General features: G+C 41.6%; 1 protein-coding gene across 2 annotated transcripts; it reads right to left on the reverse strand.

Moving 5' to 3' along the window:
• Window positions 1-6,272: 6,272 nt before the first annotated feature.
• On the reverse strand, window positions 6,273-14,048 carry arrdc3a (arrestin domain containing 3a). Of its 2 annotated transcripts, none has more exons than XM_029439538.1 (8): window positions 13,527-14,048; window positions 11,382-11,463; window positions 11,110-11,257; window positions 10,788-10,890; window positions 10,365-10,621; window positions 9,629-9,785; window positions 9,389-9,531; window positions 6,273-9,273 (listed from the first exon to the last, which is right to left on the reverse strand). In XM_029439538.1, the coding sequence occupies exons 1-8, from the start codon at window positions 13,870-13,872 to the stop codon at window positions 9,205-9,207; spliced, it is 1,305 nt and encodes a 434-aa protein (XP_029295398.1). In that variant the 5' UTR covers window positions 13,873-14,048; the 3' UTR covers window positions 6,273-9,204. The 2 variants fall into 2 exon arrangements, with proteins under 2 accessions (XP_029295398.1, XP_029295399.1); XM_029439539.1 differs by having other exon boundaries at window positions 11,382-11,534; window positions 13,527-13,662.
• Between the last annotated feature and the right edge of the window lie 1,214 nt (window positions 14,049-15,262).

Consider the following 15,262-nt stretch of genomic DNA (forward strand, 5'->3'; position numbering starts at 1 on the left):
AGAGGTGGGGGGACGGAAAGGGTGAAAGGGTTTAGAGAGATTGGGTGTAGGATTGGAGGAAGAGGCGACAGATCGGATGTTTGAAATAACAGTGAGAAGCGACGGGAAGGCTTGGAAACACTGTACACCAGACAGCCCGCCCTCTGCAGGCCCCGCTGCACCTGTTGTTTTTCAGCAGCGAGACTCGCTGGGGGGGAGTCTGAGTGGGAAAGAGGGGTGTCTTTTGCTCCCTGTGACTCAGGAGAATCTGAGCAGGCACAGAGAGGCAGAGTTAAAGCTGAGCAGGGACATTGGGAGGGAGGGGGAGCTATGAGTCAGCTGTTGCTAAAAAAGGAAACTGAGCAACTTCCAGGGGGACCTGCAGGATAAAATAAGACCAGTGGTGAAACAGCACTCCTCAGACCAGCCTCTCAGAACATGAAGGACTGTGGGGAGGGAGTTGTATAAAAAGCACATCGGGTTTCACCTTGTATAATCATACATGACCTGGATGCTTTCCAGACTTTAAAGTAACTAAATCGCTGGTGATCTCAATTTCCAAGGTGTTAACATTATTTATTCCACCCCTTACATGTATGATCTCAGACATGATATTTAGAGAAGTGGTGAAGGAGATTCTATATTAGGACACAACAATTAATCAGTTCACTTCAAGGTATTCATTGCAACGTCAGTTTCTTTTTTTAGGGCTACAACAGAACTTCACCCACTCTATGTTCTGGAGCCGAATCCTCTGTGACATAACGGAGAGTGAGAGAGAGTGTCACTGGTTAAAATATCTCACATTCCTCCCCTCGAGCGCTCAGAATAGAGCAGAGCCCCCACCATTGCTCATCATCGTGAAATGCACCAATCTGAGTTGCATAGTACGCTGCTTCTCTATATTTTGAACATAGAGTCTTGTTAATGTCAGGCTAACTTTGTTTTTCTCCTTAGGTCCATGTCATGCAGAGTGCACAAAACCATTGGTCTTTCTTACGTGGTTATGATAAGAAATGCCAACTCATGTAGTGTTGCCATAGCCATCAAACCATCATTTCAAACACGTGTGGTGATGAAGTCAGATGGAAACTGTAGGGGGGAATTTTGTGGATGCACAAAATACAGCAGATGACAAAACATCTTGTGGCCTGGCTCTGATAAGATTTTAAAGTATTATAATCAAGAATGAGAAAGCATTTTGTTTACTGTATCTCTGCTGGCTGGGATGAGGGTATAAGCAGAGGAGCATGGCTAACATTGTAAATACGCAACAGTATAGCTGTAGGCTTTCTAATCCCTCTGCAGCCTGAATAACAGACATCAAACTGACGTCATTCTCCACTGAGCACCAAGCTTGTTTTTGCATCACTCTGTGGCTCAGTTACAATGGTCACTTTCGGGCTGGATTCACTCGTTTCATTTTATATCTCACAAGTGCATTTAGAGATTAAGATGGCCCGGTTTAGTTCATACAGTATTTCTCTTTGGACAATTACAATGACACCTAATATTAGCTTCAGTCCCTTGAACCCGACCCTTTCCTTTAACTACATCTATTTTAGCCATTGCACACTGTGCAGGACTTTTCCTGACCGTAGTAATGGCATGTCTTGAACTTGTGGTGCTGCCAAAGAGCTGCAAACATACCAGTGGAGTATAGTGCTTGTGTGTGAAGGATGGTTGGCGGTGGAATGCTGACCATGCTGGGACTTTAGTATGGCAGGGATGGGAGTCCTGGCATATGAACATAGGTTCCTGTCCATACTAAATATGGAGGGCCTCAACAACCCATACAGCTCCCATGAGGATTTAAAAAAAAAGGATTTTCAATTAGCACCATCATCAAACATTATACTTAGTCCATGCATCCAAGCTGTTGTTGATATCGCTACTGTTGGCCACAGCAAACTGTCCCTCTTTCTTTAAAAAACAACTAAACGACACATTAGCGAGATGAGGACAGACTCCGGAGACTTGAGGAATCTGGCATCTGTCTCTCATAGAGGGACCCATTTAATGTCAAGCAGTCTAAAAACTGACAAGCAACAGATATTGTATAGGTGCAGTAGCTGCTGCATGCTTACATGCATGCACTGTAACAATAGAAAAGACATGTGCACATGCGTGTTTATAGAGACAATATCCAGGGACAAAGGGTATCCACAAGGTTTCATCTAAATGTAAATTACAGCAGGGTAAATAAAAAAAGTGAAAGGTCTTGCTTTGTGTCATGCTAAAATATTCTCTCAGCTGTCCAATGTGGTGCATTCAGTGAAGGTAAACAACTTGTTCCTGGCAAGGTCGAAAAACAGTCCGGCTTTCAGTGACGAAAAAGCAGCAGCCTTTGCTGTCAGCCTCCTCTTGCAGAAGTGCTTCAAACTGGAATGAACCAGCTGCTGAGAAAGATCATGAAGAAAAGCCCTTGAAAAAAGAGAAAATACATAGCTCCCCCCTCCGCCTCTGCGCTCACTCTATCTGTAGCTCTATCTCTGTTCCTTTCTTTGTGCCCATAGAAAAAAAACAGAGCGAGTCTGTGCTCAGGACAGATGGCAAGCTGGCTGCTGTGTGTGTGAGCGTGTGAGTGTTATGTTAGGAAGGGCTGATGAAAATGTCCAGTGACTGGCGTTCCTTGATGTACTTTCCTACAGGATCAAATCAAATCAAGTGTATTTATATAGCCCAATATCACAAATTACACATTCAGTCAGTGGGCTTTACAGACTGTACAGGATACGACACCCTCTGTCCTTAGACAATCGCACCGCACAAGGAAACACTCCCTAGAAGAACCCCCACAATTAAAGGGGGAGAAATGGAAGAAACCTCGGGGAGAGCAACTGAGGGGAGATCCCTCTCCCAGGACGGACTGACGTGGAATAGATGACATGTGTACAGGATAAACAACATAGTACAAATACAACATAGACAATCCATGTGACAGAAATGATGATGTGATTGTATATTAAAATGATGGATCCAGGAAGATGTCAAAAAAGCTTCCCGGTGCCTCCAAATAAAAATAAATATAAAACAATATATAAGTAAAATCGGATTTATTAACTAAATTAGTGCAAACACTGATCTTTTTAAGTCTTCACTCATGAATGTGTGTTTCTTTTTGTTACTTCAGTTGGGTGTTTGACCTTCACTGTGCAGAATGATGTGTGTGCAGAATAAAAAACAGTTTGCACATTCAGCTACTGAGAGAGGAAAGTTTCTCTGTTCCAAACGTGCATGTATGAGCATGATTTTGTGACATCACAAGTTGTTTGCCTCGCAATTGGGAACCACTACGCAACTACTTACACAAGTGCGACGCAGATTTGACGTAAACTCGAAGAACTCGAATGGAAATACTGAATTCAAAAATATTCAATCATTGGGCATAAATCCTGAGATCGCCTCAAATATTTGCAGGTGAGTCGAGATTGTGGATGCTGGTGGGGGTGGTGGAAGGAGGAGCATAGAAAGGCTATGATGAGGTAATGAGGATAGCCTACTACAGAGTGCTAAACAGTTTATTTTGTAAGGTTACAATTTGGTCACAAAGCAGAGACATTTACAGTGAAGCATGTGTGTTAATGATAGATACACAGTAGCTAAATACTGTCAATTATTCAAGTTATCAGCTGCAGAGGTCAGCCTGCCTCCGCAAAGTATTGATTTCAAGAAATGTTTATCAAGTGCGACATGTTTTATGGGACTTACAGGATATATGATATTAATTGCATGATGCCAGTAAAAACATGAAAACTTGTAAACTGAGATGCACAAGAGGACTATTATACTTCTCTGTCTTTAATAAAACAGCAGTCAGAGATTATAATTTCTCCGATAACTTTTTTAAATCACATCCCTATCTGTGGATCCGTTCCTGCAGAATATTTTGAGACCTGTAGTAACAGTTGTTCCATTGTTTCGAGGAATGTGTGGGCTTGCATCGATGCTGCGCTCCATGCCTCTGTGCAGAGATGTGTGCGTGTGTGTATTTCTATTATGTCACAGTGATGATGTGGCACTGGCAAGCAGGCGTTCGGGGGCCTCAGTCCAACACCCCCTTCCCCTCCCCCATCCATGCTGAACGTGCCTGGTCACAGCAAGCTGCGGAGAACCTCTGGATCACAGGGGCTTCTGGGTAGTGGGATTAGCTGGTGAGTGGAAACAGCTGAGGCCTGTGTAGCGTCAGCACTTGCTAATCAACACTCCCACCACTCACACATACATGCACGCCGCCCCAATCTATGCTCTCCCTCAATAATCCCCTCCTCCTTTTTTTCGCACGGGTCAGACACCCACAAAGGCCCGGGCCCACAAAAGCCAAAGGGGGGGGGGGGGACTGAGGGCAGGAGGGGAGGGGACAAAGGCACACTGAAGTGCTTGGTGAAAGCTGACAGGGCTGCTGAGTCATCACTGATGTAGGCTCAAACTGATCATTTGCAAAAAATTCCCAGTAAGGTTGATGAGCTGTCAGTTTGTATTTACATGTCAGTTTTTAGGTAAATGCTTTAGAAGCTGTTTTTCCTTTCTTTGCACCACAGGTTCCTGCGTCACAGAGGACATTTGGATATCCAAAACTGCCAAGTTCACTTATGCAATAGCGATGACATTCATGCTGTTTCAGAGATCACGTTGAGCATTTTTGTTCCAGCTTGACCTATGAGCTTACGAGACACACAGTGCAGCGCAGTGTTTTCATTCACATCCGCTGAGCTCAATTGTGCATACATGCTCGCATTTTCCAACAAAATCAACTAGTGTAAAACTGGGTTGACGTACACAAGCCGATGCATTGTGAGTCAAATTGATTGACTGCTCACGAAACCGACTGTTGGACATTATGTATAGGTCAAGTATAGACAAACGACCAGAATAAGAGCTAGAAGCTAGAAGCTAGAGCTGTTTGAAGATAGATTATGTTAAATATTTACTTCAGCCTGAAACAAATCAAGGGTTTCAGAACCACTGATTGGTTATATGTATCAAAACTTCTATAATGACAACAAAACAACTACTTGCCAACACAAAAATTACTTTACAGAGCCACAACACATGTGCACAAGTATGACTCAAAGTCAATAAAAGGCATTACCTGATGGATGAACATGGTGTTTTGGAGGTTGCAAAAGATTATAGAAACTTCTTAGTACATTAAATTCTCATGCTGATACCTTCTCCATCATTGATCTGCAGCAGGCCACCATGTCCTCCTCTTGTGCATGCATCTTTCAGCATGGATCAATAAATCATGTATTTTGTTTTATGTGGGCTGGTGACTGTAGTTCACTTGGCATGTTGCCATCGACTCCGATTAGGTTTCACTGAGTTTCCTAGAGAGGGGTGCTGTGACTCATTCGTAAGCCTATTTCTTTTCAAAGGGTGCAACAGCTAAATTATAATTCAACATCATTATTTTTTGACACACATCATATGGGTCATAATTAGCTAACATTGCCTGGTTAGCTAACAGATATGCGCTTTTCAACAAGCTTATAAAAGACACATCTGACTTGAGGGACAGGAACTTTATTTTTCCACCAATAACACCAAAATGAGCCTTTAATATGAGGTAAGAAGACTGAGAAAATAAATCACATAGACCTGAAGCGGTCACATAAATCACATAAATCACATAAGTGGTACTTAAGCAAAGAGGAAAGTGCAGCTTTTCTGACCGGCTTTGCCTCTCCTTTTCTAACCTGAGGGATCCCCAAAGTAAACCCCTGGAACTGTGGACATGTACAGACAGAGTGAAACAAATCCTGAGCCCTTTTGCCACATTTTGGGACAAAATAAAAATATACTTTTGTTTTGGGGGGCTTCCATCTCTGACATGAAAAGCTGATACATGCCCACACACAATAAGCAATCTTTAAATATAAGTAAGGTGTGTTTTTCAATCAATTATGATGAAATTAGTAGCTAAACTGTCTTTTGGCTTTACTAACATGCAACTTTCTGCCAGCACAGGCCAGGTGCAGTTTTCTAAACCACCTCCAGGGGCAGTGTTGTACTAGTTTTTAAAAGGATAATCTGGTACCAACAGGGTGGAAACCTGTTTGCTTCTAATCTGAAACTGTCATGACCCAAATAAAATAGATTTGAGGGAATTTAATGGGCAATGATTAATTTATTTACAGCTTCATTTTCACTCTGATTGCTTTTCAGTTGAAAAGTATCGACTTTATCTTCACCAATTCGAGTACATGTGTTAACACGTTAAAGCATATAGCGTAATGGGTGCACTTGTATAAATGTGTTCAATGTTGCTCAGAAATTCACATCACAGTCAATTGTAATTTAGAACAAAAACGTTTATTCAAATCAAAAGGAAGAACTAGACAAAAGGTTAAACCATTCAGAACATAGTATATTCATAGAATATCTATACATCGTCATGATTGACAGACAAAAAAAAGATCAAAAACAAACATACAAATGGAGAATGAAGAAAATTCAGTGAGTGATATTGCACTTTGTTTCTAAAATGTTTCAGATCCTGTCTCCCAGGTTCTTTATCACTGAACATTTCAGTTCCTGCCTTTAGTAGATCAGGAGTTTAGCTTAGTTTTGACACTGGACTACTCTGCGGCCCAAACAAATGGACTATGGAATTGACCAACCTGAAACAAATATGTAAGCTTATTCATTACCGTGTAGCTCGATCCAGTTTCCCTAAGATAAAATCCAAACAAAAAACTGCAAACAAATATATCAGGATAGTCCATGAAGTTCTTCTGCTATCCCATGTTACCTAAATGTTTAAATGTTATGGGGGAAGGGTGCTGATCAACAGCTGCCACCCCCAGGCCTGAGGGGGATCAGAAGAGGTCAGAGAGACTAACTCAGGAAGGTTGCTTGTTAAACTAGGAAGCAAACTATATCAATGCCCAGAAATACATAGAAAAGAAAAATAGTCAACCCTCAACAGCTTCAGAAAAATAACACAATCGAGAGGCCTGTCCAGGATGTCATTTTTCTAAAACAGACTTTTTTTTTTTCCCTCTTCCCTTTTTGTCCTTATGCATAAACAATGAAAGGTCGAAAATAAACAGATGTGTACAAACATAAGAAACGGAGAACAAGAGTTAACATAGACGCTGAAAAATGAAGAATCATGATCAGGTCTTTTCTGTGTCAAGGCCACTAAAATAAGTTCACTTTAATAATCTGCAGTTTGTTGATTACTGTCAGAAGCTGTATATTTAGTTGCCAGCTGGATCTCTATAAGAGCGTGCACACACACACACACACACACACACACACACACACACACACACACACATACAAACTTGTGTCAGCTACGTTTAAAATGTAAACTTTAAAAAAAAGTCACTAATCTTAAAAAAGAAAAATGCATTAACGTCCTACACAACACTGCTTTACTGAAAAGTCCTCTAGTATAACATGGTTAGTACCAAATGGTTTTTCTCCAGACCTTCACCATTGAATGCTTTTTTTTAATTATTATTTTTTTTTCTTATCAAAAAGGTGCTGCTTTTCTTTTTTCCTGACTATGTCAAACCTCTGTTGCAGCCGGTCTTTTGTGTTGAATGAGTTAGAAAACCAATGTATTGCTCATGTCAACCTACTACTACTTGTTCTGACCATTCTGAACAGAGGTTTAGCAACGTCCCCAGCTTTTCATTTGTGCTGGGTTTGCTCCTTTAAAACAGAAGCTGTGTCACTCTTCTTTTTCTTTTTCTTTTTTTTTTTATTAAAGCTAGCATTCTGGCATCACTGGTCTGGTAAAAATCTAACTGTTGGTTGGATGAACTGGGCAAGTGCAGCAGGACAAAAAGGGAATGTGTTTAATCTCAGAAAGCTGCCTTCCTTCTCTGCAGGTCTATTCTCTTGTTTTGGTAGTTTAAAAAAAAAAGAAAATATCATTATTTTTAACAGTGCAATTTAAAAGAAACCGTTTGGCAAGTGAGACGACCACCTGAAACAGCGCTTTTTGGGCAATTATGCAAGCCTGGCTTGCCCTGAGATTAGGAGTAGAGGGGCTGCAGGTAATTAGGGTGAGGCGAGTCCCTTCACAATGTACCACCCTCTCTGTTTCACGCACACGCACACTCACACAGACTCACACTTTTCTCCTCAGCTACAAATTGAGTGGCAAATGCAGATCTGCAACCCTCCTAGTCCAAACTCAGAGCAACCTCAACACAAAAAAGGATAAAAGCTATCCTACGATTGGAGCTAAATACAAAAACAGAAGAACAGAACTAAACTAAAAGAGGAGGGAAGCCACACTTGGATCCAAGCTGAAGAAGCAACATCTTAAAGAGCTTCCAGATGGAGATAGTGTGCTGCAGTTGCTGTAAAAGTCCAGTCTAGTTGTTATAAGTCACTGAGTAAATGTCATAAGGAGAAAAAGAAAAATCTTAAACAAATTCAGTGCATTGTTCTTGTCCTTGTCCATCTTTTTTTCCAAAATGAAATCCTGTTCTCAGCGTTGCTCAAAGTTATGCAGATGAAAGTCTTAAAAGTTAAGCCTGCAGTCTCATATTCTTGGTCTGGCGCATTACAAGGCTGGAACCAAACTATTAGTGATTTTTTTTTTTTTTTCTTCAATTCTCATTAAACAGAGCCACACAACTCAAGTAAAGAATAAAATGTGCAAAACAAAAATCCAAAATGAGGCAGGAGGACTTGCTCTGTTATTGACTGCTGCCGCTGAGTGCTCTCATTCATACAGACTATGGTGGTTGTTATTTTTCTCTCTTCGTCCCGTTTTCTTTAGGTGATTCAGCTGAAGTCGGGACATGATTAGTCCTGCCCTTTGTGTGAGGAGCCATGTCCCTATGTGCCATGAGTACAGAAGAATCAAGGATTAAAGAGGAGCTTGGCAGGCCGAGCCATCGTCATTGTCAATACTATCACCAGGGCTCTCGCTACCAGTGGGGTTTTCATACAGACTGAATATGTGTTCATCTGTATACATCCCACCCTCAGCAGGCTGACACAGGAAGGAAGCGATGCCCCAAACTAGTGACTACTGTTTCTCTCGCTGAGGGAAGGCAGGAACAGATTTTTTTCCAACCCAACTCAACTGTGGGTATATGTCCATGTCTTTGTTGGTTGGTTGGATACTTTGTTTTTCTCTGATGTCAACAGCGTTGTGAGAACGTTGTTGTTGGAGAAAAATAAACAAAGCTTAGCCTTGCAAGCAGGTTTCTTAAGAGATCCCCGAGTCGCTCAGGGGAATTCGTGGAATACCCTTCAGCGTGATGGACAGGCGTCCAGCCTGCGCTCCTCTGTGCGTCTGGCATGATCTGGGTTAGGATCGATCTGAAGGTGAGAGGAGAACACAAAACGGAGGGTTTATTTATAGAAACACAAAGCTGATTTAGTCTGTAATAGAAATATAATTGGGAAAATACTTTCTATGTTATTTGGTGCTTACCTCAGAGTACAGAGGAGGAGGCTGAAAGCGGAACTCGTGAATGTAGGCGAAGAGGGGTCCGTCCAGGTCCTCGCGGGCTGCTGGGACATCCAGACTGCTCTGCCTCTGCTCTTCTGTCACAATTTCTGCATAGCTTGGAGGAGCTGTAGAGGTAATTGCGAACCACATGTTAGCTTTCTAGTAAAGTGTACTTAAGAGTTAAGTTATAAATCTGCATCATGACCTTGAGATCCAACATACCTTCAGGCCTCTCAGGCAAACCCATGCCCAGCCAGCTCATGCTGCACTGGCTGCTGACGCTGGAGGTACGGGAGCCAAAGGGGTGGAGAGGGATGGTTCCGATGACTAGGGGCAGGTTCAGAGACAGGTTAATCGCCCCAGGTATGTCCACGTAAACCTGAGAACAGACATGAGCACAGCAGGTTAGAATATGAAAGTCATTCTAAAATAAAATAAAGGGCTTTGGAGCTAAGCATTCAGCCTGAAATGGAACTGCTTTTTAATCCTCTATAAAATAGAATCATGCTAGTCTGGGCTAAATGTGTTTTGCAGTCGTTCAACAATATGTGGGTCAATGACTTGAGATAGGTTGCTTATGCAAGGTAGAGCCCGCGCCTGGTGTCTGTCTGTTTGCAAGGTAAAGAGGTTATAAGCACCCTCAAGGCAGGTGTTACTAAAGATATTCTGGGCTAATGCTCTTAGTAGCATGTGGAGATAACACCTGGTCCAATCCAAGGCCCAGATTTGGCAATGTGAGCTGAGTCAGCAAGGTCCTTTACCAGGAGAGTTATTGGTATAATAGGAAATATTGAGTGTGTACCAATACTGATAATGGTGCTGAGAAATGGTGATAATAAGGACAAGAGGAGGGACTGTAATGAGGGCAGAAACATCTATGAGTAATACATCTAATACATCTATCCATTATGCTCAATGGGATGTGAGAATAGCCCACATACAGAAAGACTGAACTCACCATGAGGGAGTACTCCACTCTGATAATGCTGCAGTCCAGGATGGAGGGCGACACAGGTGGGATCTTCAGCATCTTGCCGTTCCAGGTCTCCGTTTTGCCCGAGGACAGAGACTCCCCCCGCAGGTTGGCCACCAGCTGCTTGACCTCCTTCATCTTCCCTTTGGCATAGAAGGTCTGGGTCTGGTATATGGCTGCCTTTGGCACCACCATGCGGGATGAGCAGTTCTCAATCTCAGCAAAGATCTGGATCGACTCCCCTACAGAGTCAGAGAAGGTGGAGGAGAGGTCAATTGATGTTTATTTCTATCAACCGTAATCATCTTTTCATCCAGTCTGTTATTACTGGTCAATGCCGTAATAATCTGCTTAAGAGATGACTAACAGGGTTATCAGTTGCATTATGAATCATTTACTTATGCTCACCTGGGGTGTATCCCTTCCTTTCAATTTTGGCACTTAGGGAAATAGGACCTGAGGTGCAGAACCAACAGCAAAGCGTCTTGTCTTTCGTGCCGGCCTGTGGTGACTAAAGAAAAAACAAAATGCATTAGCAAATATCTGGAGATTTCTTCTTCATATTCCCCACCACTGCAGTTAAAGTGGCTAAAAACAATGTGCAGGCCAATCTGTTCCTGACAACATTTTACTTTGACACTCGTAATTGGGAAAATTATGTTCAGAGTCTCACTAAAGTCAGACAAGCCAAGACATATTCAAAACACAAGGTTGTTTTTAAAGAACTTACCAGCAATAATGGAGTGTTGATGTCAATGTGCTCAAAGACTGTAAATTCCTTCTTGGTCTTCATCGGCAGGAGCCATGGCCTGTGGAGTTCTGCCTTTACCCAATAGCGCACACTGCCATGCTTCCCTTCGAAAGAGGTAGCCAGAGGTCTACAAGGAAGAAGAAAGGAGGAAAAAGAAGAGAAAAGGGTTATATCAACTGTCAAACGCTCACTACAGCTGAATAATGATGAAATGGTATCCTCTGACTAATGTGTAGTATTAAGACACTTACGTCTGTGGAAGCTCGAGGCTGAAGGCATACTCATGTCTTCCTGAATGGATAGTGGTGAGTCCTTCCTCCGAGTTGTCATCGTCTGAAAAACAAGGAGGACAATATTCCAAACACATGTATACCATACCTGGGCAAAATGCTCTACGAAGGCATCTGAAAGTAATACCAAAAACACAGGGTGGGGGAGACAAAAGAGAATAAACGGATTTTACTATCATATCTGTCTGTAAAAGATTTATGTATTTAGAGATGAGACTAATATTTGGAGCACACCAAATAAGTTATTTGTTTGAGGTGCCAGAAACTGAGCGTGCAAGATCGTGCTTTTGTATGAACAAAGAACTGTTACATCCCAGAGATGCCATTGTGGCATATATGATGGAAATAAATAGGCTATCATGGGGGAAACGGCTATATGGGGCAACAATAAAATCCCTATCGTTGGATAAATCAGTCTCTTTATCATGGACCAGTTTGTTTTGCATTTATCTCTGAGAAACAAGAGAGCATCTTTTCTATGCAGAGGGAGGAGAGGATATTTTTCGCCTTTTTGAATTGCTCATAAAATGTGGTAAATAAATGAAAACAATGTTTTAATTTAAAACAACGATAATTCATAGCTGGTTCGATAGCTTCTGCCAGCTCAGCACTCCCTCCCCCTATCAGCAGCCGTGTGGTAAACAAGTGCAGAGCTGTCAGTCAAACGGCAGACTCCAGCAGGAGGAGACCGGCCTAAACCGGTGTGAGCAGCTCCGCACAGCCTCTCTGCTCTCATTTCACATTCACTGTGCGACACCGCAGTCACTACTAACCAATAAGCAAGCCTGTTCCGACCACCAACTACCGCAGTTTTCCACCGTTTTATCCACTTGAGCACCTCAGGAAATATTTCATGAACAACTTGTGGCGAAATGTAGCTTTTGGTCGAAGTGTCATTATTGGTGAACGTAGCATAGCGCTTGTTTGCAACGATGCATTTAATAACAATTAAACATCAGCCCTTCTGGTGATGAAATATTTGCTGTTCAATTTGCTTTAAAAATGAGTAAATGTCTAAGCGTCGAGCAGACTGAAAGCTAGTCAAACCTAATTCACCTGCTGAACACTTATTAAGCTGCTGCAGAGTGGACCAGGAACTATTTGTCCATGCATAAGAGTAAAAATGTTGCAGATGGACGAAAACACCAAGCTAAACCCAAACCATTAAAAAAAAAAAGGCACACATATAAACATACAGGCGCTCATAATGGATGCTTTTTATTATCACAAACATCAACCATTCTGCGGATAAAGTGACGCCAGAATGTTTGAAGCAAAAAACCTGCTGACAATATAGCTCAATGCAAAGTCCTATTATATTCAAGATAACCACATAGGCCTATATGTGCAGAGGAAACATTCAATGGGAGAAGAACGGAAACAGAGTTACAGTTTTGCAGCTTTAACGCAGCGTTTATTATGTTTTAAATCCAACTACAGGTACTTCTATCGACCCAGTCTATTTTGCAGGTGTTTTCTTAATTAAAAAGTTGCAGAATTTTCTGTCACTCTCTGCAAGAAAATGATGTCATTGGCCACACATGAGCACCTCAGCCAATGACACGCGGGCGAGGGAAGGGCATGCACCTTAGCTCCGCCCTCTCCCGGTCCAGTTTTCTGAACAGGATTGAACCGCTTTGAACAATGGGTGGAAACTTAAGAAAAGCTACAAAGAAACGCCAAATATAATGCATTTCTGCATTGAAAACGTCTAACAAAGCTGCAGATACATCCCTGCAAGTTAGTACTCTATCGCCCTGTGTCTCAAAATGAGTATTATTCTCGCTTTACACGTGAAATACTCTGAAAAAAACAGATGCCCGAGCTGCTGTCATTCATTCTGACACCTTGACACAAACAAGTAAAGATGGAGCTGTATTTAGCCAAAGTCACACAACTCGTTTATACCAACACCACCCAATTTAAGAGGTTATGATAATCAAGACCATAATTTAGACTAGAATAAAATATCATGTCATGATCACTTATTCTCACATTCAAGGTAACAGCATCCTTCAGTGAACCTGATGCTCAACTAGCACAAAGAGCATCTTACAGTCAGTTTCTATAAAACTTCTCATGAAAAATAAAGCCACACTCTCTTACCTCTCTCGTGCCCAATTAAAATATCTTTGTGATTCAGATATTCCACTTCTTCTGTGTAGTTTTGCGTGTAGGCAGTGTTGGATCCAGCATTTCTCGATTCAGTCCAACGAACTTTAGCAAATCCTTTTGCGTGGATTTTGAGAGATTTCACGCGGATTTCTCCGGTGACTTCGATGATCACCCTCCCTGAGACGCAGTCCCCGCTGGAGAAGACGGGAACATTGCTGTCATTGAGACAGTCGTAGCTTACTCTGAAGCTCTTTACCTTTCCTAGCACCATGGTGGAAAGAGATAGGCTACAGAGACCTTGAAATAAAAAAAAGAGTCTATGAAAAAATAATTTCATATAAAAAAGGATGCAGTCTTTAGACACTGATCAGTATCTCTGCCCTGCAAAAAGCAGTAGGCACGATCAGTGGTTTCTTTGCGAGCAGTTCATTGAGATGTGTGATGGCTGAATAACAGCAAAGGATGCTGCTATCATCCGCCTCTCTGCTAGTTGGTCTCCAGTCAAAGACAAGGAAACCCCCGTAGCTCAGCTCACTTTAAGCGAGAGGTTGTGTGAAAAACAACCTTGGGCGCATGCGCAGGGCTTCGCTGCCCCCTCCTTCTGCCTTCTGGAACAAGGCATAGAAGTGTGGATCTGAGCCAGATGACAAGTTTGGTCAAACAGCTGAAAGACTGCACAAAGAAATGTTCGCTACACTAGTTTAATAGGTGCGACTGTACAGGTAATTTGTGATATTCAAAATACACGAATACATCTATCCAAAAAAGTCTCATCCCTACTTATTCCCATGATTCTCATTCACAGATTGATGCAAGGAATATGTTTACTGATTTCCACTGTTTATAATATATCACATTAATAAAATAGTACATCACCTCAGTATCTTGTATAGGCCTACAGTTTCCAGCCTTATGTCTAGGCATATAAGTGTTTACAAATTCATCTGTGGTATAATCAACACATATGGTCTCATATATCCAGGCACACTACAGCCTCTACCAACAGAAAACAACAGAGCTGAATCTTGCATGATGCCTGCAGCATAGATAGACCATGTAGAATTGCTGGATACTATGTAGCACAACGATTTAAAGGGGAGAGCAGACTTTCATAAGAGCTTACTATATATTCAACTATCATATATATTGTTTTTGTATTAAGATTAAAATGGTCCATGCACATATGGGGGGGGGGGGGGTTGGGATTTCTTATTGTGTTGAACTCACAGTTTGCAGAAAAACAACTCTGAGGCTCAAAACGCCATCTGGTGGCCACCAATGCTCCTAAAAATGAGTTGCAGCATCACCTGTTGAACATCACTGTAATTCATTGTGCATCACTTTCAACAAACAATTCATGACTGCAAAACAAACCTTTTAATTGTGATTAATTGTGATTATTTACAAGGGGCCATATACATTTGTAAATACTATTCGCCAATAATGAACATTTAAGTTTCATGTAACATGGTTGCAAGTTCTGCAGCGAACATCAACGCTATGGCATCTGGTTGAAATAGGATGGCGGTTGATTAAAAGCCAATTAAAACCATTTGAAATCAAATCATTTTTAATCATATGTCATGTTATCTCTTATAATATAAAAAGTGCCAGACAAGTCACATGATGCATGATTTGATTTCAGCGTTTATTAGCCTAACTAGATATTTATTTTCTCACAAACATATAGACATACTGTACATCTATGTGATACGACAATGCGCCAA

This window comes from Cottoperca gobio, chromosome 9 (assembly GCF_900634415.1).
Source record: "Cottoperca gobio chromosome 9, fCotGob3.1, whole genome shotgun sequence".
Taxonomy (NCBI): Eukaryota; Metazoa; Chordata; class Actinopteri; order Perciformes; family Bovichtidae; genus Cottoperca; species Cottoperca gobio.

Excerpts from the sequence above, each read along its gene's own strand:
- arrdc3a (XM_029439538.1), bottom strand. The coding sequence starts at position 13,872 with ATGAAATTATTTTTTCATAGACTCTTTTTTTTATTTCAAGGTCTCTGT. Across the intron at positions 11,464-13,526 it reads TTTAATTGGGCACGAGAGAG|ACGATGACAACTCGGAGGAA; the intron begins GTAAGAGAGTGT and ends CTTGTTTTTCAG. Across the intron at positions 10,891-11,109 it reads TCAACACTCCATTATTGCTG|TCACCACAGGCCGGCACGAA; the intron begins GTAAGTTCTTTA and ends TTTTTTCTTTAG.